General features: G+C 36.3%; 1 protein-coding gene across 1 annotated transcript in view; it reads right to left on the reverse strand.

The window, feature by feature from the left end:
- LOC135074696 (uncharacterized) overlaps positions 1 to 27,186 on the reverse strand; it is a 39,593-nt gene that overhangs the window by 11,018 nt on the left and 1,389 nt on the right. The window contains exons 2-4 of the mRNA XM_063969064.1: positions 9,972 to 10,280; positions 3,309 to 3,544; positions 829 to 1,026 (exon numbers count right to left, since the gene is read on the reverse strand). Coding sequence (XP_063825134.1) covers positions 829 to 1,026; positions 3,309 to 3,544; positions 9,972 to 10,280 — 743 coding nt within the window. The remainder of the gene's footprint in view (positions 1 to 828; positions 1,027 to 3,308; positions 3,545 to 9,971; positions 10,281 to 27,186) is intronic.

Here is a 27,186-nt window from a genome sequence, read left to right on the forward strand (position 1 = left end):
GCGGGCAACGAGCGGGCAGCGGCGAGGGAGCGGGCAACGAGCGGGCAGCGCACTCCTTCTTTTGCCCACAATAAATCGAGCGTTAGGAATAAATTTGAATCGAAATAAAATTGTCGCCGTTGTTCAGACATTTCGTTTGCGAATAAAAACAAATATCTCGACAACATAACCCCGAACACGACACTTCGCCGCTAAAGCGCCGCGCGAGCTGCCCGCTTGTTTCGAGAACGGGTCTGCGTTGCCCGCCCCGCTCCAGCGCCGCCGCCGCTCCCGCCCCGCTGCCCGCTAAGTTCGAGGCTGAGGCCTTAGTTGGGCGTTAGTTGGGTCGGGCTGTTAATATGTATGGATGTATGGAAATGCGCACATTATAAAAATAGGTGGTGCAACTCGGTCTAAATGTTGTTTCGTGTGCTTCGTGGTAAATTGTTGTTAATAAATTATAATTATTATGTACCCAACCTAATAACTCGAAATTACGGGGTAAAAACGTGAAATACAAATTCGAGCCGGAATAGAAAATCAGGGAAAACCACATTACTCTACGTGAAAAATATCGAGTCGAGAGCGAATGAAAAAACAAAAGAGTATCGATATTGGCTGTCGAGAAAAAGAAAAACAATTTTCTTTTTTTTTCATAGAAGGTTTACGGCTTAATGACAATTTTCTTAGTGGCCAGTGTCGCGCAGCCAAGGAGGCGTGTGCAGCCGTAAAGTATGATAAAATTTTATTCTTCAACCTCTACCTTTTTATTATAACCCACCCAATGGTGGGTGTGTGACCTCAGTAGGTCAAGTTGGATTTTTTCCTGTATGTTGCGTAAAATCTTACCTCAAAACCGCAGCTCTAGGCGCTCTACTCTGCTGGTTGAGCACTTTAGCCAGCGACTGCTTGAGGGTAGGCCCGCAAGGAGTCTCGGTGTCCAGCTCAGCCCTATGCAGGGCAAGACCGGCCAAGCCGCGCACCCTCGCGTACTTGCCTTTCACGTCCACTGACGAGGAGTCTTCGAATGATATCCATGTAGTGTTCCTGGAAGAAACGAAGGGTTTTAGCTGGTTATTTTGACCAGAAAGATGAATGCGGATTTTGGCTTGATCTGCGTCTGACTTGTTCGAAGATACACATATAGGTACAGAGTGTTCCAAAATTAGCATTTTGTCCGAAGATATGTTGTGAGTGAGAGGAACAAAACAGGAACAAGACCGCAGGTAGATGGGCCTAAGACACAACGAAGCCGGTTTATGATATAGAAAAGTTTCATGATATTTGAGATATTACCAATTTTAGTTATTTTTTGTATGTATAGGTACTTAAACTCAGGTGTCAGTGTGACGTGCTAATTTTGGGACACCCTGTATGTGGTGCCAAAAAATTATTATGGAGAAACTCCTTAAATTGTCCTACGAGTCTAATGCCCGTTTTCACCATCAATCCCCAATTTTTATTTTTACTATGAAAACAAAATGCCTATTATGTGTTACCATAGGGGTCACTTAAAAATTAGGGATTGATGGTGAAAACGGGCATAATCCTCGCTTTTGTGCCTCATAAAATCTTAGCTACTTCAAGGTTGTGCAGCTTATCAGATAGAAGAAGGCCTATTTTTTATCTTGTTTTGTCACAACGTTTGAAAGGATGATGGGCACAAATGTATGGAAAGTGGTACCCGCTCCAATAGCCATAACCAATATATATTTTAAAAGGCCTTTAGATGTAGGAAAATGTCTGCTATGGGGCCAGTTCTAATTCACGTTTTGAAAGCAGTAATTCCACTAAGTATTATAATGAAAGTATAACACAATCATCCATGTATACGAGTATGTATTTTGAATACAATATATTAATATAACTAAAAGAAGCATTGAAAAGGAAAGGATTATACCTACGATGAACTACCCAAGCTATTAGCCCTTTATTCGCTTTCATCATCATCATCATGATCATTTTAGCCATAGGACGTCCATTTGAACATAGGCCTCCCCCAATGATTTCCACAATGGCCGGTTGGTGGCGGCCTGCATCCAGCGCCTTCTCGCTACCTTTATAAGGTCATCGGTCCATCTTGTGGGTGGACTTATTGGGTCTTGTGGGTTTATTCGCTTTAGCAACTCATAATAAAACCCGTAAGAAGTAATAAAACTTTAACCCCTTTATTAATAAAAGTTACACCCTAGTTGAATTCTGGCTTAAATTGTCATTTGGTATGGAAATGTCATTTTAATCCAAGGTTCTTCCTAGGTGTAACTTTTTATTAATAAGGGGGTAGTACTTCTTTAAATAAAAATATTTATTTCACAATTATCCCCATCAATAATTATAGAGTTAAGGAAGGATGCTGGAGCAGTAAACCCTTCCTGCCTCGCATAACCTAAGTACCATACGATTGACACGTATGATAGTTATTCTTCTTCTTCCTCGGTCCCTCACTGATGAGGATCGCGACCACAGATAGTGTTCCTCCACAGACTGCGGTCATAAGCTGTGTGGACCGCACGATGCAAACTCCCGCCCACCGTCTTCCTCACCGCGTCCAACCATCTCGTCGGTGCCCTGCCCTGAGCGCGTCCCCCTTCATACTGTATGATACTTAGGTTACACAAAAAGTATCTTTATCTTCGAACGCAACCAGATCTGAGGCTGGTGGCCATAGTAAATGTTGTTCGTCTTGGTAGGACCTTTCAAATGACACTACAAACATAACTATTGGAGCCGGGTACCATTCTGCAAAAAAGTATGTATATCTTCGTACACAACCAGATCTGAGGCTGGTGGTCATAGTAAAAGTTGTTCATCTTGGTAAGACCTTTCAAACGATACTAGACACATATCTATTGGAGCCGGGTACCATTTTGCCCATTGTCCTTTGAAGACGATGCTGTGAGTCATTTGCTACTGGATAGGCAAGTATTTCGAGCACGTAGCTCCTGACATGAGTTACAACTTGCGATCTAAAGCCGATAAGAGTGATTTGCCAACACGCGCTATGAATAATATGTCTGGCGATCTGAAATATGATAGATGACACACTTTTTTGATCCTGAGGTGTGTAAGGTTTTCCCTGAGGTAGTATAAGTAATTACAATGTTTATTATAAGATGTGTCAACAATAGATAAAAACAATTAAGACAACAGTTAAAATCTTTAACTATTAAAAACAATTTATCAACTTCCATGACTCCGTAATGGACTGCCAAAGAATACCTAATTAATAAGGCCTTCTTGACAAGGTCAACGGCCCAGTGGGTGGTAGGATGATGAGGCTCTACCTAGTTATATATACTACGGAACCCTAGATATAAACTATAACTTACTTAAAAGCGTAAGGTCCCGACAGGTCCTGGTCTCTCTCCAAAGTCCACCGACCCTTCTGCAGCAGTCGGCACAGCTCTGCCTGGTCAATCTCCTTGGGCTCATCATCTCGTGCTGGACTGCCAGGAGTACTGAGGGTCTCATTCACCAGGGTGAACTGGCGAGCGGTGGCTGGCAGACTAATCACCACCTTGGATGCAGGCACGCCAAGACCCACCACTAGGTCTACTACGGAATCCTGGAAATGAATGGCATACCTATTGTAGACTGATTTGGATTCTATGTTATGGTAAGGTAATCTTTATTAACCTTTAACCGACGACGTGATTTTTTTGTCACGCCGTCTGCGACGTGCGGTCTGTGGGACCGCTATACTGTTTACTCAAAAAGTAATCATTTTTTGCATAAAAGTGTATTGTTTTCATATTTTTTGAGAACATTATAGTATTACAAATAAACATACGTATAATTTGCGAGGAATCAATGTATATTTTTTATTTAAATATGGCTAAAACTTTTTTGACCCTTAATTTCATTGAAATTACACTATAGCTCAATAATACCTATATAACTTGTAAATTTTAATCAAAGCAAGAAAAACTACACTGCTTCCTAAATATAGTGAACATAAAGAATAAAATAAAAATAAATAACACGTACATTACATGCATAAAAAAAATTGACGTAGGGTAAACATTAGGCACAATCAGGACATTTTTTTTACCGCATGCCAAGCATTTTCGGTATGCATAGGTAACACCTGTAAGATAATTTCGTTTTCAATTTAGGTGGACTAAAATGTACGTCTTTTTTGCAGCTGGTGCAATGACATCAGGCTGATTTGGCATGTCAGAGCCTAGAATACATGTCACTGTTTGCGTTTCGCGGTATTTTTTTACAGACTACCATCTTTTACATAATATTATGTTTAAATATCAATATAATTAGGAAATGTCTTTTCCTAGGTTGTGGTGGCCCAGGATCCATCATTTTTACGAAAAATGAGTCGTCTAAAACAAAAACGCAATTTTCAGTATGGTACAAAAATGTCACGTAGTCTGCGACGTGCGGTCCCACAGACCGCTGTTGAACTTTAAATCGAATTATCTTATTAAAACTGCCCTCGTCGATGTATCCACTACCTGTAATGGCGTTTGGGCAACTAAACTCGAAGGTACTGAGACGCTCGGGACACGGGAGTAAGTAGAACATTGCAATCCAGAAATTTCAAAAACCGGAGCGGTCTGTGAGACCGCACGTCGTCGGTTAAAGGTTAAAAATCCGTAAAATCAAATCTTTTTCAGGCCATTTTCAGGGAACTTTAAGTTCCAAATACCTAATCCCTTTGTGACAAACTTAACACTTCCGCGCTGATATACCACAGAATAATAATAAGTACTACGTACAGAAGTTTTACTTCGCGAAGGTATTTAAAAAAAAATTATGCTCAATGTCATTAACAATATGGTGTAATTTAGCTTGTCTCAAGAGTCAATCACCATTTTGTTGACAAACGTCAGTGATCGGCACTACGCCGAAGCTATAGGGCTGACTTCGGAAAAATGATGTGACGTGAGGTGCCAAACTGCGGAAAATGGCGGAGGAAATACATGATTTATAGTCTATCCAATATAGCTTGATTAGAATGACAGCTGTCATCAAAAGTAACGACATAACTTTGTAGTAGCGATCAATGAGAGCTAAATATTGGCGGACAAGAAATAATTCACGTCTGACCTACAAACAATATTTTCGACGACAGTGCTTCCAATAAAAATGATAATTTCGTGTAAATGCAGCGTTAAATTACACCAATAAGTAGTAATTCGAAATTATAAAAATCAAGCTAGAGTATTAACGACGTCTCTACAAGGTTATCTCGAGTTACAAAAATGTTAGTGTTGGGACATATCGACAAATGTCATATTAAATTAAAACCATGGGGTCCAAGCGCTCGTTCCTTTTATAAGGAACTGGCAAAGAGGCTCACCGAGGTGACCGGTGATCAAAAGGCTGGCAGCTATTTCGGCCAGAGAATTAGCCTGGCCATTCAACGTGGCAATGCTGCCAGCCTTTTGGGCACCATTCCTGACTGCGGCGCTGGGGGTGAAGTATTTTTTATTTTGTAAATAGTTTTTATCATTAGTAATTAGGGTTCCGTACCTCAAAAGGAAAAAACGGAACCCTTATAGGATCACTTTGTTGTCCGTCCGTCCGTCTGTCAAGACCCTTTATCTCAAGAACGCGTGAACGTATCAAGCTGAAATTCACATGAAATACTCAGGTCTATTGTCCCTTTAAGCTGTGAAAATATCAAACTTCTAAGCCAAGCCAATCAAAAGATACAGCCGATTATGTCGATATTTTCAACAAATTTTCGACACTCGCAAAGGAATCAAAACCTACAGGATACTTCCCGTAAACTCAGAATCTTGAAATTTGGCATAAAGCATTGTCATATAATGCAAATATAGGAAAAATTGCGAAAATTTCATTTTTTTAGTTATATAATATAATAAAAATATTTTAATAAAATGAAACTTACTACCTTATTTCTCACGAACGAATAAAGGTATCAAATTGAAATTTATACCAAATACCTAGATCTATTGTCCCTTTAAGAAGTAAAAAAATCAAACTTCTAAGTTAACGCGATCAAAAGATACAGCAGTTTATACCGACACCTTAGACGAATTTCCGTCACACGCTAGGGAATCAAAACCTACAAGGTACTTCCTGTGAACTCAGAATCTTGAAATTCGGCACGAAGCAACGTTATATAGTACAGATAAAGGAAAAATTGCGAAAATGATAAATTTGAAGTTATATAAAATTTAAAATATTATTTTTGCTTACATGACATAAAATATTTTTTTAATAATTATAAACTTACTACCTACCCTTTTTCACATGAACGCGTAGAAATTCATATCAAACACTTCTTAAATCTAATTGCCTCTAAACTGTGAGAAATTCTAAATCAACGCAAAAATTCAAAACGCTGAGGCAAATATAGGAAAAATAAATAAATAAAAAATAATCATACCGCATATTTTGAAATTCGCCACTACTCGCAACGGAATCAAGTAAGTAATTTGATTTAATACGTCATAAATTGTAAACCGCGAAGTTTGTACGGCGGAACCCTCGGTGTGCGAGCCCGACTCGCACTTGGCCGGTTTTTTTTAAGTTATTTTAAATTAAAACTATTTTTTTAACATATTTAACAAATTTTTTTACACATTTAAGTCAAGTTATACGTTTTTCTAAATGTTCACTATTAAAAACCAAAAAACATTTCATTCTTAAATAATCAAACATCGGAAATCAATCACCGGTAATTTTTTGGGTATTCATAGCACCGTTGCTCTAGAAGAGATGCCCACCGCCCTCTAGCGAGAGGAAAAAACCAATGAAGAACACTGATGTTAATGACTACGACTTAGGTTGTACACCCTTGACATGAATTTTAAATTTTACTTGTCATGTTAAATTTAAATCATAATTGTCATTTTTATGAATAAAGATAAATGAAGAAAAATTGGGTGCATTTTTTCATATCATTTTTTCGAAAACTTATCGATACATCTATGTGAACCGTACGAAACATACCCATCACTAGTCACATTCGTTTGACAGCCGTCATTCTAATCAAGCTATATTGGATAGACTATAGCATGAATTATCATGCATAATATTAACTACTTATTTACCTCTCAGTGTCTTGAGGCAACTTAAAAAAGTACAATCTGTGTTTTTATTATTATTTAGGCAGTTAAATACTGCACAGTATTTAGTACACCATTTTCTTTATTTTCTTTCATCATACACAAGAATACGCGTGCGTGAGTCAATGTTCGCTCGTATGTGAGGCCTTGTCGAATAGTATCCTGTAGGTGGGCCATCGTGCGTGTTTTGTTTTCGATGTAAACTCGCGGAGATGAACAGGCCTGGATATACTTAGAAAGGATGAATGTAAATGTCTTTATGTGATGTTTTATAACTATGGTAAAATTATTTTATCCTACCTAACAATGCTTATAAGTAGGCACTTAGTGCAGCTTTTACTCGTATACTCCTCCAAGTAGTTCATTGAGGTAAACAAAAATATGTAAATTTTCTGTTTAAAAATACAACAACAGAGTTTTTATGCATGCATGAAAGCAATAAAAGTTCTGCAACATCCACGTAAATTATTTAATAACTCTGCTGTGGTTTTCTTATTACCCCGTTATGTAGGTACTAAGTAATGAGTGCAGGTTGTATAAGTATCAACAGAAACTGCAGTTAGTGCTTACGTCTCACTCATAACATCGTATTAACTTAGAAAAAGTAGATCACCGTACTTTAGTAAATTGCGTTAAATTACTAAGTATGTGAACGCTGGCTGGCAATAAATTAAAAGAGCATACGTCTACTAATACACACTATGGGCCGGAAAACGTAGTGTGGGCACTGTGGGCAGGCTCACTAGGTGGTCCGACAATCTGGTGAAGGTTGCGGGAAGAACCTGGATGCGGGCAGCGCAGGACCGGTCATTATGGAAATCCTTGGGGAGGCCTTTTTACAGCAGTGGACGTCATTTGGCTACGACAACGCCTACTAATGTCACGACGGCAAAGGCGCAAAAAATATTATGTATGCGAGACAAACAGACAGGCATTATGAAACAGAGTAGACGCAATAAACACATCTAACTTTATGTCCATAAAAAATCTTAACCGCTTGCGAATTTTAAATGCGCAAAGATACACCTGATGTGTGACCTAGTTTGAACCAAAATAGTGAGTGATCATCATTTATTTTACGCAATTTTGATTTGAACCTTATGGCGTCAGATTTAGGAGCGAAGATGCGTAATGCCTAGGTTTTCTTGTTAAATTTTTCTTTAACCTACTAGTTTGCCTTCACTGACATCTAGACATTCAAGTCGGCAAGCGTGAATGTGTGGCAGATGATGGATATAAATTTGAACGGCTCAAGTTGAATGATGCTTAATTATAGTGATGAATGATGGCAAATAATTAATTGCATGTTTATCGAGAATACGAAACAATTTAAGTGACTGATGCGATTAAAGTGTGAATTGATGATAGATCAATTTGTTAATTGAAACCATCTCTATGCTATTAAAGAATTCGCAAATCTTGTTCAAATCTTTATCAACTATCTGAAGTGAACTATGTGTAAAGCCATGAAGAACTGCTACGTACCTAACTATTATTATGTTTTTAATCATAGTAATTAAAATCATCGTGTCATATGTAAAGCACCTGTTGGCTCATGATGATACCAATACGACATTTAGGCTGGGCCTAGAATGCAGTGGATCCTAGGTTTAGTAAATTAGCTCGTGTCTCACCGAGGTAGGAGCGAACTCTACTGTAATCCGAAACGTGCAGTTCTAGCTTCAAGATCATATCTGACAGTTGGTAAAATATTAACTACTTCCACTACATTACTTAATGTGCCAACAAATAATCCAGTTCAATTGTTCCACATCACACGTTTACATAACGGAATTAGGAACTGTATCACCTTTCAATCATCCGAAATTGCAATGACATAAGAGTAATTAAAATTAATCGGTGGATCGATGACAGCTGTCGAAATAGAGTAACTATTATCCATAGGGGATCAGCGGCAATAAAAATATTATAAAGAATTGTAAATGAACCGGTTTCGTCAAATATGAATCGGAAATAGTCGAAAGTGTTACAGTTGCTTAGAATTTTATAATCTGAAAGACCTTTATCCGATAGTTAGGTACCTACACTAGAACAGGCTTAACTAAGAAAACTACACCAACTTTTACTATAACTATAATAACCAACGATCGTTTTATGTTTGGAGTATGACAGACTTACGTTTGTTATAAGTTATATAGTTCAAGTTAGATGGTGCAACCCAAACTAGGTAATTTAATTCGTTCGTTCGTTTCAGCCAAATGATGTCCACTGCTGGACAAAGGCCTTCCCCAAGGTTTTCCACAATTAACGGTCCTGCGCTGCCCGGTGACTAGGTAATTTGTGACAATATTAAACAACTGTGAAAAATACAATCCTGTCGTGTGAGCTGAATTGTTTTAACTTATTTAACTCGCTAACATAGGAATGCTGACCAGTTGACAGACAGCCTGAGTCATGATCAAACCTTGCAGCAAAAATAGGCGCTGCATAAAAATGCATAAGCCCACATAAATAAATGCATTGCATTAAAGGTGTACTGAACCTATTAGCCTGTGTAAAATATTGCTTGTTTATGCTATTAAGCTTTATAAACGTTTTATATTATACTCAGCAAATATATTTTATCGGTCTCTACCTACAACATACAACATGTGAATTCTAAACCTTCATCTATCTATCGGTATGTATGTAGTAAAAGATTCGAGGATGCAATGAACGGGAACTGTACAGTAGTTTTCTAAAAATCTAATTAATCTAGAGATCGATTTAATAATTATATGATCGGTTAGGTCATTATTCTTCATTGCTGAAGCACGAGCACGACCCTATTTAATTTACCACAGGCAAATGGAGTATTTAAATTTGGACTAAGTATCTTATCAACAACATCTTTACATGTTTGGAGCTGTCCATTCTTTTAGTAAAATTCAGAGAAATCATCTAAAATCAATTTGCTCTAATAAAAAAATCGCTTACCGTGTTCATCATATCCCAAAGTCCGCTTAGTCGACTCGCGTGGTACGTCATCTTCTTCATCGCGCCTAAAGCATGAGTCTGAACCATCATCAGGTCCACCTTCTTGACCAGCACCCTCAGGTCATAATACTTGGCCAGGAGTTCAGGGTTGGCCGGCAGAGCCAGGAACAGCGGGCCACCTCCGTTTGAGCTGATGGCAGACCTTGCTTCTTCAACCGTCTCCAGGATCTTGGATTTGTTGAGCGATTTGTGGGCATCGTTGATCTCCAAACCTTGCACGTGCTTCGACTTGACTAGCGTGCGGAAGTCCTGGGGAAGAAAAATAAACATTAAATAAGTTTGAATAACAACGGAACTTATTTGTTAGAGACAGGGGTTGTCTTTTGTCTGTATGTGCAAACGATTTTTCACTTTTATCTCCAGCCAGGTTTGTTTGAGATTGGAAAATGTAGATGATATTGATAGTCAAGGAGGCACTAATGCGCTAATTCCAGATCATGTTGGTACATATATCTTTGTTATAGTGTGATTTTTAAGGAGATAAAGTTTAATCCTAAAAACTTTTTGCCTATCCCTGCTCTGCTTTTATTGATAGAGAATGCTCCATAATAACTCTAATTACACATTTGTTAGGTTGAAAATGTATATCTATAAATTGTTGAGACCTAAATGTATGGCGTAATTACGTTGTCAGATTGTATTAAGGTCTCGTGAACTGAGGATATCCGTCGCCCGGTCGCGCTAGTTTCGTTGAAATAAATCGAGCTGCCGTGTTTTCGTCAAAAGATTTATTTGAAAGGCCCTTAATGGGAACATAATCATTAAATCAGTTTGACTAGATACTTATTATTAATACCAATTTAGTTTAAACTAATTTATGGTTTATTCCCAAAGGACACGACTCTATTATTTTCAAAAAAATTAAGTTCATTCTTTGATTCCCAACGGGTCCACTAGTTCCACGATACTAAAAATAAAAAAGCATTTTCTTAGTAGGTATATTTCAAAATTCCATGGTCCCGGTGGGTAAAGAAGAAAAAATTAAATAGAGTAGTGGACCTTTAGGAATAAGCCTTTCATGGTAAATTTCAGTTAAAACAATGTTGTTCATTGTAAGTTCCTTGCAGTTGGTAAAATCAAAACATAAGGTACCATAATTCCCAGTTCACTTATAAGAGTCTATCATATCACCTCAAACCGCTCATGGCGATCCGGTCCAAAGGTCTCGTGCCATTGTTACAGTAGGTATACTAATAAAAACAAAGGCAGCTGTGGACATATGACGTAACCGGCTATTAAGGTTACGGCTGATCGATGATATGGATCACCAGTGGTGGCCACGACTGTTACGTATCGTGGTCACCATCCAATTACATCTACGTACGTATTAGCATAGCAACTAGAGCTGCTAACGTATCAATTAGACTCATTTTCACTGGCGAAAGGAAATTGACAAGGAATTAAAACCGCAAGAAGTTAGTTATTTGAAATAGAACTTTTTAGTTCTAGGTATTGGCCATCTATTGGTGCAAAGAGCAATATTAGCAGCCTGAAATCTTAAGGCAGAAGAATTAGGATAATTTTAAGTTAATTGCGTAAAAATGCTATTACGAAACATTGTAGAAGACCCCTGTAAATTATCATGTTCTTCTTCTGCCGTTTGGATTGTAACAGCTGATTTTATAGTAACTTTATGAGTGTTGTGTTAATCGTTCAAGATTTATAGTGATTTTAAACTAAATAGATCATTAAAAACCTTAATTGGAATGTCATTGCCTTTCACAAGTACCTTAAATTGGGCCGGATATAATCATTGACCAATAAAATAATTATAGATATGTGTCATACTCAAAAATGGTGACACTCCAAAAAGTTACACTATTTATCAACAAGGCTGGCAGGATTTATATCAATTTAGGCTTCGCCCGCGGCTCTGCGCGGAGGCTTTCAATGTCGACTAGTTCGCTATGGCTAAGTAAAATTTGTAAGTAAAGATGTGTTTGGAATAAGTAAGTTAATGATGACATCATCGCATAAGTAAGTACTACAAATATCAAAAATAGACGAGGTATTAACTATTTGGTGACATCTAAGATAATGAAGGTACCTATCTAAAACAAGGTTTAAATTAATATGAAAGTGGATCACTTGCTTTAGATAATTAACTACTTAGATAGAGTTTAGGTATCAATATTTATAACTTCATTTGAATCAGTATGTACCTAAGTACACTAATAAAAAAGACAAACTTAGTTACATTCGTTTTAGATTCCAATTAAAAGTCACTGCTAACAAGCAGCATTTATTTTTATTTAAATGATGATTGGTACAGTGTGTACTACAAATATCAAATTATGAAAAGATACGAGTATAAATATCTATTAAAAAGAATGTAAACTTCACGTCTGCTGGAGAATTATGCCATATTAAACTTAATTGAAGGTCCTTTTATAGCGTCAAGATTTTTCTTCTTCATTTATTTTCCTCTTGCCGCAATTGTTTTTACATTTGTTAAGTTCTCAGCAATTCTAAGTACAGTCGAAATGGGGTCAGTTTCCTTAACTGGCCATAGCCTAGGCAATAATCGTAGCTCTTACGCAAAATGACGTAGGAACGAAATAATTTCACACGTGCGTTAATTAGAATGCAGTAATAAATCGTATAAACGTTTGCAAGTGGGAGTGTGTACTGAAATAATTTAAATTGCCCTCAGCGTGTGTCGAATGCATATATTAGGATGCAAAATTGCATGGTACGGTTAGGTACCTGTAGAAAATATATTGCATATTGCTGGTACTTATCGAGACTACTTCGTGGTGACACAATCTATAAACTCCAAATAGTTTAATAAATTCTGTCTTAAAGTATGTTTGAACCAAATAAATTATTTTTTAATGTAGGTTAAATTAATTAAAACATCTAATGTATCACAAGACATTCTGCAAATAAATAATTTTCATTTTTAACCGACTTCAAAAAAGGAGGAGGTTATATGTTCGACTGTATGTATTTTTTTTTCTATGTATGTTCACCGATTACTCCGTCAATTGTGGACCGATTTTCAAAATTCTTTTTTTGTTCGATAGGGTACACTTCTGAGGTGGTCCCATTGTCACCAAGTCAGGATCTGATGATGGGATCCTAGGGAAATCAAGGGCAACCCTCAAATTTTATAGGCACGTATATCGTTTTTCAAACTTTTTCTTAAGTTATTCAAGTATTTGCTCCTGGAAATCATCATCTCATATTGATGAGCTGATGATAGAAGGTAAAACTCCTTAATGCTTAGGAGTTGGAGGATAATTCTTTTAATTTTATAGATAAGTATAGTTTCTAAAGTTATTCAAGTGTTTACATCAGATATTCATCATCTCATCATGATGAATTGGTCATGGTAGGTACAACTCCTTAATGCTTTGGAGTTGGAGGATAATTCTTTAAATATTATAAGTACAAAATTAGACCAACAGTTGTATTCTTTCATGTTTTTAAGGTGGGCTGACGGTTTAAGGTCTTTTTAGGTTTCCTATATGGTAACCTGTATTTTGTAGGGAATATTATTTATACTAGACATGAAGAATATGGTGTCAATGTACTGCCTACCTTCAGTGGTAACATCAAGGTAATAATTAGTTAACTAAAAAGCAAGAAATAAGATACTTTTGGAGTCGGTGCAGGCAAACTTTACATGTTTCATAATCTTGGCACCGACTCCAGAAGTACCTATCAATCATGGTATACCTACATAAATATTAATTCGTCCTAATAAATAAGTAGGAAATTAGTAATTATTTTTCTACTTTTTAGTGTAGGTTTTTTGGAGTCGGTTTTCTCTCTTCTTTTCTTTCAAAATGATGAAATGAATTATTAAGTATTTAGTAGTAAAGTAGGTATAACTTTGGCTTTTGCTCTACCCCAACTATCTCTGATATCTGAGTCAGTTATGAGATTTCATATCAACATAATAGAAAAGCCAAGGATGTAGGTATATCAAAATATAAAAATAAAAATCTTATGGAGAAAGGCTCATGCACTTCAAAATGCAAACACTAAATCAGCGAAGGGACTTGCATGACCTGGTTTTTCTCCATAACATCATGAGAAGTAGGGTTGACTGCTGTCAACCAACTCCTGAGTAAATTCAATCTTCGCATACCACGCACGATCCCCGCAAGCCGATCTCACCCTTTAGTGCCCCCCATCGCAAAACCGTCCTGGGTAGGAGCTCCACAATTCCTCGTCCATGCAAGTTATTGAATGAGCACAGTGTGGCGGTGGATTTATTCTTTGATAGCCATCAACAGTTTAGAAAGGCAGTCATGGAGACTTTTGAACATGTTTGAATGAGTTGTAAATTGTAATGATTAACAGACTTTTTATTGTTTTCTTTTCTTGTCCTTTAAATAATTAGCAAACATTAAATATTATGTAAGCGGTGTTTACCTTAATATAGCTATACATTTACATTATTGAATTGTCAAAGTGTCTGTGCAAATATTGATGTAACTAATAGTTGATGGTGAACCTAAATAAATAAATAAAATAAAATAGAAGATTTCAGTCAGGAAACGCTACATAACCCTTCTTTCCAAAGTCTTTCAGGAGATTAATAGTTAATATTACAAAGGGCCGAGCTATTTTCGTCTCAGTGATTAGTGCAAAAAATGTAATGCAATAGTCTCCTGTGCCAGTCAAACAGGCTATGAGCACAGATAATATAATACTAGTACTATGAGTGTACACATGATATACGGCCTCCTTAGTTACATATTAGGAGCACAAGTCAAGTGCTTTTGCAACACAGGCTGACGAATTTAGTTGCAGCCGGCTGCGTACGCGCACAAGCGTATTCTAATCTGAAATCTGAAGGAATTGCGACCTTATACACCTACACAACCGGCCACTTTCAAACTGTTTCAATACTTTGCCTTTTTGGAATACTGATAAAATTCTATTTTCATAGTTAAGCATGAGTTTCCTCAAAAGAGACTAAAAAGGGACTGTTCACTTTGTTTAGGAATTGAAACTTTATGTGAGTGCAGTTCTAAAGTATTTTACCTTATCTTATTAGTCTTGGATATCTCTGGATAGTCAAATCTTTGAACATAGTCCATTTTTCAAACTTTAAATAACTGTGAATTTACTCATGGCGTCATACAGTTAGTACACAGTAAGTTATAAAGAAATAGAAAACGAATACCTACCTACTTCAGTTTTGTCATAATGTTGTAAAATCAGAGATTAAATAACTTTTTCCTACACTGATTATTTATAATAATGCTTCCAACTGTATGTGTGTATGCATAAGTGTGTCGCATGTAGCCCACTCTACATATATCGGCAAATGACGAAATAACGTAGACCGTATTAAATATAATTATTTTGCAATATTCTCGACGTTGGTTGTCCGCGGAAATAGGAAAGTTTCCAATTAGACCTTGTTTATTTCTACGAAAAATCTTTATTTATTGCATTTGTTGTATCAAAGATCTAAAATACTTCCAGAAGAATAACACCGACCTAATTCCAATTTCAGCTGTGATGTTCGAAATACGTATCGAAATATGAGAAACTTCTTGAAACCTTACTATTAGCGCAAATTAGCATTATTAGAAACTACACCCAATGTTTAGAGTCAAATTCCCACAGTTGGATCTCTTAGACTGCTGGTTAGTCAATATCACATAATTATTACAAGTGAGATGCAAGTCGAGAGCTTTTCCATTATTGGTAAAATAACAACGCATTTTTAGCTAAGGTCAAAAATTCAGGCATGTAAATTACTGGCATACCGACGCATCCTACAAAAGTACTTTACAATAACAATCTGCCATAATTTCATTTTCCCACGGCGATTCCGGTCCCACTGTAATCATTGATTGCGATTAATTATAAAACAATAGAACATCGCATACAAATGGCTGCCAAATAGTGTCCTTGGAGGAGCACACGCCTATTTCATGTACCATCGGCGGTAACAGAGTAGGTATGTCAACAGTACTGCCTACACCATAGAGGTCATCTTCAAGTTTCCGCAGCATTGTCTCTCAGTAATCAGACCAAGGATGCGAATGACATTACAATACAATTAATAGGTTATTTTGGAAGATGAATGTGGGGTAAGAACGCGTGTGCATTGTTATACGGCAAGGTGTTTTTAACTAATCTTGTTTTTAAGATCTGTTTCATAGATAAGAATACGTGTGCGATGTAATAATTGATCTAAATAAGATCGATTACTCGACGTTTACTCTACTACGCTTGTAAAGTAGGTACCTAAATAATGTAGGGGTTTCCATGATTGTAAAATAAATAAACGCTTCGTAACGCAGTTGCGGGATAACTTAATTTTTATACACGAAATTATTGGGTATGAAATAAACATTGCATACCTCGAGTTTTTGAACCCTTGTAGTAATTCCGCTGTTCATGTGTGATGTTCGCAAAAAATGAACCAAGTTATTTTATATTATTTTAATTTAATATTCACATTATGTATTACCTATTTAAACTTATATCATCACTTATTCGGTCTAAAAAAGCTTCACCTAATATGGGGACGACACGACTTTTTTGTCTCTTTAAGATAAAATGTCGTATTGTCCTTTTTGGACAATACGAAGAAAGAGACAAAAAAAGTCGTGTCGTCCCCAACAATGGACACACACCATAACGATGACATGGTAATTAAGACAGATAAACCCATTAACAGCGGCAGCCACACAAAGACATGTAAAATGGACTTCATTTGTTTAACCTAAGAAAAACTGCCTCGTCGTTAACAAAGATGGTAATTTTAACATCCTTAGGTTTTTGGAATAAAGTAGGGTAAAATGCCTGTTGTAACCGCCCATGGTGATTTGAGGATGTGTGCGAAATTCTTAATTAGGAAAACAAAGTAGGTACGTACCTACTTACATACAATACTTACATACAGAAAATGTTTGTAATAAGTAAGGTATAGTTAAGTAAGACCAACTTTAAATTATGTAACATTTCTGAATACCACACTGTAAAGAATCCAATGACAGTTACACAAAAACCATGCATTGCCCTAATATTGTTATATTTAAAATCAGAAACAAGCTCACGAGCATAGTATGATACCATATTAATTGGGATCAAAATCAATGTGCCAAGAAACGTGCCCCTGAAAATTATGAAACTAGAAAATGGTATTCACGTTTTATGTTAATATGATCACGAAACAAGAAGAACTGGTCCTGCTTTATCTATACTAATATTATAAAGAGGTAAAGTTTGTGTGTTTGTATATTTGTTAAATTGTAAGGGGTAATCTCAGGATCTACTGAACCGATTTTAAAAATTCTTTCACCAATAAAAAGCCACATTATTGCTGAGTGTCATAGGTTATACAAAAAACCGAAAAATTCCACGCGGGCGTAGCCGCGGGCAGAAAGCTACAAGTAAAGCTAGTAATACATATTTTGAACGCAATAATTCATACATAATCTTTGCCAATGACATTGAAGACTAATTACACACTCCATATAACAGCGAACTCTACATTACCGCTAGACTATTCTGCACTTTATTGTTATTGCAATAAGACACACACATTTGATATAATTTATGTATTCGACATCGGTGTGAACGGTTCCCGAGCTGTCATTATCGAAGCACTAGTTTTGCATGTCAAATGTATTTAATAAGTGTCTGAATTAGACTAATTAACGGCTGTACGTAAATTGAAACTATTGCTAATAGCTGTCAGGTGTATAGGTAATATAAGTATAGGTAATATACAAATTTAATTGCGTATAGAAACATATTACACGATGTATGACATGCGCTGGATTGATTTTGGTTAATTACAATAATGTATGTATATCGTGAGGTCTTTAAATCACGGAGATTGAACACCTAATACTATAATGACTAATACTACGCTAATACATTGATTACAACAGCTGTATCTGTACTGTGCTACTTGTTCTACATCAATAAATTTAATAGCAGAATCAGATTTTAACTCAAAAATCTCGCAAATTAATTACTAAAATACAAATGTTATGTAGATGGTAGAAAAAAATAGAGGTAGAGAAAGAAAATTAGTTTCCCATTCCTTAAATATAAATAAATATCGCAAATTAGCTACTAAAAGTTGTGTTAACTGCAAAAAATAAAAATAGAAACAGAGGAAGAAAGTTAATTCTCAAAAATATAACCTAATTTCTTAAATAGCAATGCTAAACTTGCGGATATCTCTCCATGGTCAATGCCATCTATTTATTGCGGTCCATTATAATTTTCACGCCCATTTGAAACACCGACAGGTAAGGTTAAGCCACAATGCACTTATTAACATGTATGTATCATGCTGGCGACACGGGTTCATAAATCTAGAACTGTATGACAGTACAGTCAGGTGCATAGAGGTTAATTCCAACACTAACTTGAATAGTTGACTAAGTTGACTAGGTGTTTTAAAAAGTAGGCGTTTCATCATTATCATCATCTTATGTTCATCATTTTAGTCATAGGATGTCCACTGCTGAACATAGGCCTCCCCCAATGATTTCCGTTGGCAGCGGTCTGCATCCAGCGTCTTCCTACCTTTATAGGGTCGTCGGTCCACTTTGGGGACTTTTGAGAAAAAAGTTTGATTGAAATTAATTGAGCGTAAACATGTGCTTAAAAATTTAAAAGTGAAGCAAAGTCTGTCTGATAATGATGTAGAGTTAATATTCCTGTAAATTTTTCTTATTTTTTGTATCAATAAGCTTCGTAGACCTTTTATTGACATCAATGTGACTTAGCTTGCATTGTTATCATGCTATTTCCATTCATGTTAAACAAATAAATAAATCACAAGTATTCAAGATATTTTCGCATCTCAGTGTACTCTACAAGCTTCAATAAAGGGCCACACCTCAAGCCCTCGTAAGTGCCCATTACGCTTCTCATGTAAATAACCTGCCAACATTCTAGTTCAATTTATTGCAGTACACTAATTTAAAACTATTATGTACCAATCTCATTATTTATAGGATTATAATCGCTATATAGAGCTTTGAATATAGGAATTTGCAAAATATTCACATTTTATGCCAGTACCTCTAGCATGAACAACTTTCGTCTTCGAATCGTTTGCGTATTCGATAAAATTCGATACTCAACCTTCGAATTAAACGATAACGTGACAATTTTGATTCTCAAAATAAGTTTCATGCAACCATTTCGTACACTAAGTTCACTTTACGACACGTTCACAAGGGCGCTCTTGTAGTTTTCGTACTAAATCTTTTGATGGCGATTCGATTACGCAAACGATTTGAACTCGAAAGTTTTTCGTGCTAGCCGTACAGTTTTGCATTTTGAAATATGAATCACAGATTTTAATTCATAAATATGCATTATGAAGCTGTTCTCACATAAATTGAGTAAATAACTTATCCTGTTTTGATAGGTATGAGTAGGTATATTATATCAAAGGTACAAATTATATTTAGATTAAGCTTTAGATGTTTAGATGAAAATTGCAATTTAATAGTGATTTTATTTAAAACCCTGCTGTAGCCGTTTCAGAACCCACCCAACCAAAATAAGCATTAAAAAAAACACAATTTTTTACTTGAAAAACTCATCGAGTGTTGCACTTTGCATGCCAGCGGCGAAATTATAAGAAGAGGTCAAGTGCTAGAAGAACTCGTGCACTTTGGGTTCCGTACCCTACCATACTCGTACTTCATCCAGTTCTATACCTCCACGAGATCCTTAGAAGAAAGTTTTGACAGTAGTTGGACAGCCGACAAAGTGCTCTACTCGCTCAGCGGAATAATCCTACTAATATTATAAATGTTTGTATGGATGTCTGAATGATAACATATTTGTTACTCTTCCTCGCAAAAACTACTGAACAGATTTTGATAAAACTGTAACCCAGAATAACTTAAACAGGCTATAATTTATGACGATCTGTGACAAACTATTTCACGCAAGTGAAGCCATCAAAGTAATCTCATTAAGAGTTGCGTTTATTTTCTTACGGAACTCTAATAAGAAATTCGTCGAAACGACTAAATAATGACAGCCCTACAGCCTCTTGTACGAGCCATATGGCAACGAAAGCTCCAGCTGTTACCGAATCCGTTGAAAATGATTGACTGATCAGTAATGAGACTTCAACAGTAAAAAGCACTTGGAATCAAAAGGCAAAGGCCTTTAAGGACTATTATATGAAAACAACCGGATTAAAAAGTTAGGTAATATTATGTAAAATCGGGAGAACCACCATTGTAGGTTAACCCTACAAGTTAAGATAAATTTAATCGTTCGTTCCTTCGTTTCAGCTGTTCGTTTCCCCAAGAATCGACCTTCACCAAATCGTCGGTCCACCTACTAGGGGACCTGCCCGCACTACGTCTTTACTAAGATTATAATATCCATTTATTTAGATAAATCATAATAATATGTATCTATAACCTACATTAATCGATCACATTGCTCTAAAATCATCAAAACAGGTGTCAATTTGCGCAATTCGTATCGTCTGTCAAAATGTAGCGATTTAAACCAGTTTGGTGAATTTAACCCGATCGCACTCAGTTTGCGACACTTGTAGTTTATGTGGTCATTGGGTGAACTTGTGAAGGACGTTATAAGTAGGTGGACAGGTACGTTTAAGTACTTTCTCGGTCTACTTACGTAATTGTAAATGTCATTTGTTTTTTAAAATGCTTTGCTCGTAAAAAGGGCTGGGCATGTTATTATATTGTTGTTTTTACAGCATACGAGTAGGTTCACAATAAATGAAGAAATAAAATGTAATTTGGTAAGTTTAAGACGTATAAAAGAAGCATAAAATTGAAGAGAAATGAGTTACCATGAAAAAGACATCAACGAGTTAGCACCGTCGTATAAGCATAATTTATTTTATGATGCTTAACATTTCAGCTAAGTTAAGACTTCTTATACCTTTAGGTAAAATATTCAAGTGGTTTTGATAAACAAGATAAGTTTGAAATCTAAATTTCTCTAGAAATAAAAATGTGCTGTTACAACAATATGTCATAAACAAAGATCTTTATATGATGAAGGAAAAAGATCTTTTAAAGATTATAAATAACTTGAAAAAAATGGAACCCACGACCTTTCGCTTGCCGGGCCGATTTCATAAAGATGCCAATACGTCGTATAATCAGGTGTAGGTATAAATAGCTCAATAGTTATCAACATTTGTACATATTATTATACTTAATTTACATAAAGACTTATTGACATCATAATAAACTTGCGAAAATTATATCACACACTCATTTACATTAGATAACTCGGCCAGCCTTGACTCATTGAACTCGTTATGAGATTAACAAGTGAAAGCACATAAAAGCTCGCGTTTCAATGTCGGCGGATTAAGCCGTTAATGGAAGGCTGACGTGACCAGCTTCGGGTGACCTTAACAGATCCTTGCAATACTTTTTAATAAGATTATTGCGGCGGTTACAAGGTGGACCGACGACATCATAAAGGTAGCAGGAAGGCGCTGGACGCAGGCCGCTACCAACCAGGCAACATGGAAAGCATTGGGGGAGGCCTATGTTCAGCAGTGGACGTCTTATGGCTTAGATGATGATGATTGCGGCGATTACAGCACTATAGTTTATTATATTATTATGATATAGTGTTGGGTTGAGTGATAGCGCACTTATCGCTATCACTCAACACAGGATTAGAAACTGGATTAGTAGCAATGATATTTAATCGTAACTTGTTGTACCAGTTATGGCACCTAATTAATTCCACATACATTTACTATTTTTACAGGCAGACCCAATACAATAGTAATGCCTTACAGTTATCAAAATTTATTTAAAGTGGTTGGTGCTTATTTTCGACAAAGTAGAAAATGTACGTATAATTAATGACCCTCTCCACGTCCAATGGCTCGTTACCCGCAGGCTTCCAAGTCTTTAAAGGGGCCGCCTCAACCAGTGTAACCCTATCAAGGCTTACGAGCTGGATGCGCCTATCCTTGTTCGTCCCAGCTGTTCCTTACCTACTGTGGCTGCCCCTTTTCCTTGCACTCTCCTGAACGAATACGTTGCCTAGCCGTATGCCTGGTCCAAGATTCGACACCACACGACAAATCTTAATGGACAAACTTATTGGTTATTAGATTCCTTAACCATTAAAGCAATAAAATCTTTTTAGGAATTATTTCCATTTTAAAATCTAATTCTACTGGCCTAATAATATGTATCATAAATCATAAAAGTATTACATAAATATCGACCGTATCAGCCAGTTATTATCCCGTAAAGCTTGTATGTATAATGCACACAGTAATTCATAAATAGAGCTTTTCACCTGTAGAACATAACAATAGAACATAGCATTGCTATTGTCAACATAAACTAACTGGTAGAACTAGTCGTGTACCACAGATCCAAAATCAATAAAGTTCACACAGAAGTTGTCCTCACCGAATTCACACAACAAATGGTAACAAATCAATCATTAACACAATAAACGTTTTCATTCAAATCGATGCCCTAAGGCTTAGGCCACACAATTGAAAACCAAGCGACAAGTCCCACGCGTCTGCATTCTTATACGTCAAAATAGATAGCTGTCAAACTGACAATAGCCGATAACAATCGGCGGCCTTGACACGATCTGCCAAATCCAGGGTCAAGAATACGAGCAGTGAGTCATGTGAACAATGCGATGTGTGATTGATATTTAATTAAGATATGTTATGTGAGGAAATAAAGTAAATAAAAACACTACCTAAGCAAGGGAATATTGAAATAAGCTGCGTGCGATGATTCATAATAATCCTTTTACTTCAATAAATCATACTTTTACAGCACCAAGATTTCAGCTTAATTACTCATATTTATGAAAGGAAACAAATGAGACATAAATTAAATCAATTTTTAATTACGTAGGTACTTACTTAAGATCGATCATGTCATGATGATAAACTTTTTTGCATTTGATACATTATAGGTACCTATCCTCAAAAAGGAAATGAAAATTATTGTTGATTCGCTCCATAAAAGGACAGAATTTTTATTATAGGAGGCAAGCAATCATAATTTGTGGTAGGACTACTTTTAATGAATTCATGTGACGTGAAAATAATAGCTTTTGAATAACTTTAATGATTGTTTTGAAACAAATACCGCCCACGATTGAAAACCAGTGCAAAAAATCTGTCAAAACCCATTAGTTATGAAAATATCATACCTAGATACGGTCTCTAAACGGATCTGGGCTGTGGGCGTGAACCAGAGCAATTACTGCTGTCATGGCATTGAGGAGTCGGGTTACTCCCACATACGCGTATTAATCTATGCTTTATTATAATAGAAATTAGGTTTGAAAGCATTTCTATAGCGGCTGTTATGCTGCCTTTGAAGCAGTTTGAGTGGTTGTGGTAGCTACTCGTATGTGTAATTTAGTTAATTTGGACATAGAGAATATGGAGATAAAAAACGGGACTATTCCCACCTCTCGTTCCCACCACTGCAACTCCTGTGTAGCCAGGATCTACAGCTTGACCGCCACAAAAACCCAACCAATGAAGGAATATGGAGAATATGGAGATAGAAACATTTGGTTTTGGTTCAGTCAAAGTTTAAACTTTTGCTTGTTATACAAGCTGTGTTTTGTATTAAGTATAATCAGGCTCCATCCGAGGGCCCTGTCGGGCTTTTAGAGGATAGGCCCTGTCCTTCTGGCAAAGAAAGCTCCCACACAGGTATTACACGATAGAAGAAGTAATTATTTTCTCACTAAGAAGATTACATAAGATGTATTTAAATTAACTTTTTTTAACTTATTGCGAGTATACAAGCAATAATAGTTCGATACCATAATCCATTTGCAAGAATGAAAGATGTATCAAACGATTGAAACAAATAAACTACAAAAAACCCATAGATATAAAATTGTTGTATCATCATGTTGACTTAAACTATATCTTTTTGTAAAGTTATAGTGAATTTCTCTACAATAGACACCCAAGCTCTTGCTAAGAGCAGGTGAAATCGATCTTTATCTGAAGCGAAAGGTCCAAAGAAAGGAGATTCCATTATTGATAATTCTAATTATATTACGAACACCTCAAAAATATACAAAAGTATAATAGGAATAACTTGCTTTCCGCTATCATAAAGATTAATCTGATTTCGTAATTTGTCACATTATGCTAGGTTTAAATAACACGGATTGAAATACTTTTATACGTATTTAGAAGTCTAGACAGCGATTTTAATGAAATCACACGAATTATTACAATTGAGCTCCTAATTTTAAGGCCTATGGTTTGAAATAACGCTTAAATGAAACTACAGTATAAAATAGCAAGGTACTAATTACTGGTAAGATATTTCAGAATATGGGGCTTGTAAGGAAAAAAAATTATCTAAAAATGTTATCTACGTATTATAATCATGACATAACTGATAAGTACAGTCGGCAGCACACCAGACTATACATTTATGTTTCAAATAGCACTTAACCTATGCGCAGACCACCGACTTTTAGTTGGCCGATAGTTGGGCCCGATTCTAATTTGTATGAAGAATCGGCCGATACCAAATAGGTGTAAGGTGCGCACTTTCATACATCTCCATACTAATGAACAGTCCGACCCAACTATATGCCAACAAAATCGGTGGTCTGCGCCTAGGCTTATTACTCGTATAACTACGTAAGATCCTACAGAGCTTGCGTTGCTAGCCAGTTCGATGTAACAAAGTGTGTATGTAACAAGGAAACATGAACGGATGAACTACCAGATTACGCGATTCCAACGCATGATAGATCGCATGTATCCGATCAAATATCATTATTAATATTCCGCCTACAATTAAATAAGACTAATTACGTCACGACACAGGAAATATTAAGTACAGGTATGAAATGAGATCATACACGATCTTTACAAAATATGGAGCGTTTTAGTCTTCCGTCTTTGCGTCAAAATAAATGCATTAATTTGACCTTTCAAATAAGTAGCTCGTGATTTTTGCGCTGGTGCATTCCTATTTATTTGACGTTCAATGTTATGTTTAATAGAATAACCAGGATGTAGGTACTTCACACTTATGTAACGACCTTGGTTGTGTGGTGAAGTAGGTTCGAGTCCTGTTGCCGTCAATTTATAAAGAATACTGTGGTTTAGTTTATTTCAGGGTCAAGTTGTTATCATTAGCTTAATTCTTTGGCTTAATGAATGCTCTACTTGAAATGGGATGAATATTTTACATAGTAAAGAAAACTTGTAATGTAATCACCGTAAAATTGTGTATTCCGTCAGATTATAAACTGACGCCTGAATATTCCACTTTTAGTGTACCTACAATCTCACGCGTTATATTATAATCTGACGGAGTTTTCAATTTCACATTGATATCTAAATACCTCCCTTGCGCAAATGCAGCCCTGTCGCCTTACTTTAGGTCCATAAATTTTGTCAATTAGTACCTACAGACGATGGGGCATCGAGTTCAACAAAGCGGCCATTTTATGTAGTTTTAATACGGCATTTTGCAATAAACCTTATTTTTGCTCTAGATCCGTACAAAAATGTGCATATGAAACACATTCATGACGTAGACTCTATTATTAAGAGTAAGAATGCATCATCAACCGACTTGCGAAGTATAGCGAGGAAAAACCGATGTTCTCATGAACCACATCTGTTTTACGAGGTCGGGTAATGTTGGCAGCTTGACGGGCAATAACGTGACATAACATTAGAAAGATTTATTGGAGTATCCTCAAATAGGTACGAGAAGAAGAAGGTATACGATTTCCTTTAAGGTTTTCCTTCTCGATCCTTATTTATGTAAAGGATTACCGTTTTACTATCGTTTTCTCGTAGTGTATCTTATATTAGAAATTATGTATCATGTCATATATCATATAGAATAACATATAACCTCAAATAGCTTTATATCGGCCAATGTGACTGTGAGATCGCAATTATTGCCTCGTAACAATAAAATTGATCGCGCAGTGATCAAGAATTCGACTATTATACCAGAGTTCAGATACCCGCAGAATACAGTTTGAAACCTAAGGCAAGCCTTCCAATGGAACCTTTAAAGGGAGCATGCACAGACTTACTGGGACCAGGGGCCACTCGGGCAGATCAAGAGTTAAAGCGGGTCGCAGAAAATAAAAACAAGTGAATAAAGTTCAAAAATATTGTCATTTCACTATTTTTATTACGCTAAGGGGCCGCATGGGGTTTGTGCATCCTTATTTTAATTAAAAGAAGGTTTTTCCCCCGCTTGGCAACTAATTCTGCGCCCGCGCTGACGTCACACACAGCTGACATGTTCCGACTTCTGACATAACGAAAGTAATCCGCGCGCTCCAGATATCTTCACGTTGCGTAAGGTCACCGCAGGGCCAACTTAATTACGCTTAATAGGGTCCAAAGGACCTTAAGGTTTAGTCATGCATTACCGATATACCGAGAAACATTTCACGTTGAATGCCATATATTCCGCAAGATAATTTTGAGACAACTCTCGATCTCGTGCAACCTCGCTCGTCAACCGAACAGTAATGTTGACATGACTCATTACTTTTAAAACTCATAAAGAGGAAATCAGTAAATTAAAATTAACCTTTTAAGTACTTAAAGCACACAGCCTATTATGTATTTTCGATGTAATAAAATCGATAAATCAAATTATATTTAGGTTTGTCCAGACATTGCTCTGTTTTCCTTCTTTCGAAGCCAGTGTCAATTCCAGTGTTTTTTTTTTACATTTAAGATTGATACTGGCTACTTTATGATTATTTCTAAAACGCCAGAAACTTTTTTTACAGACAACCCGTTCTCAAAATGGCCAGTACCACTTTAAACTTTAAAAAACAATAGAAGGAGTTTACGTTGTACGCTCGCAAACTGACTGCAAAACGTTCCATTAACTAATTTGTAACTTTTCAGACTAGTAGGCGCTCAGCATGTTAACAAGTGGTCAACAAAGCACTCAATTAGCGATGCTTGTACTGACCCAGAGGCACTTTCTTTCAAAGAAACAAAGAGTTTCGATGATGAAAGGAACGAGGGATGTCCGTTGAATGTCGATGTTTTTTAAAAACTCATTTTCTGCTGGCCTGATAAAGTTTCATTTTATGATTTTGTGATATATTGAATAAGACTAATTGTCTTCCTTTATTTATAGCTTACTTACTCAATGTTTTTCACTTTTAACATTATTAT

This window comes from Ostrinia nubilalis, chromosome 9 (assembly GCF_963855985.1).
Source record: "Ostrinia nubilalis chromosome 9, ilOstNubi1.1, whole genome shotgun sequence".
NCBI lineage: Eukaryota > Metazoa > Arthropoda > Insecta > Lepidoptera > Crambidae > Ostrinia > Ostrinia nubilalis.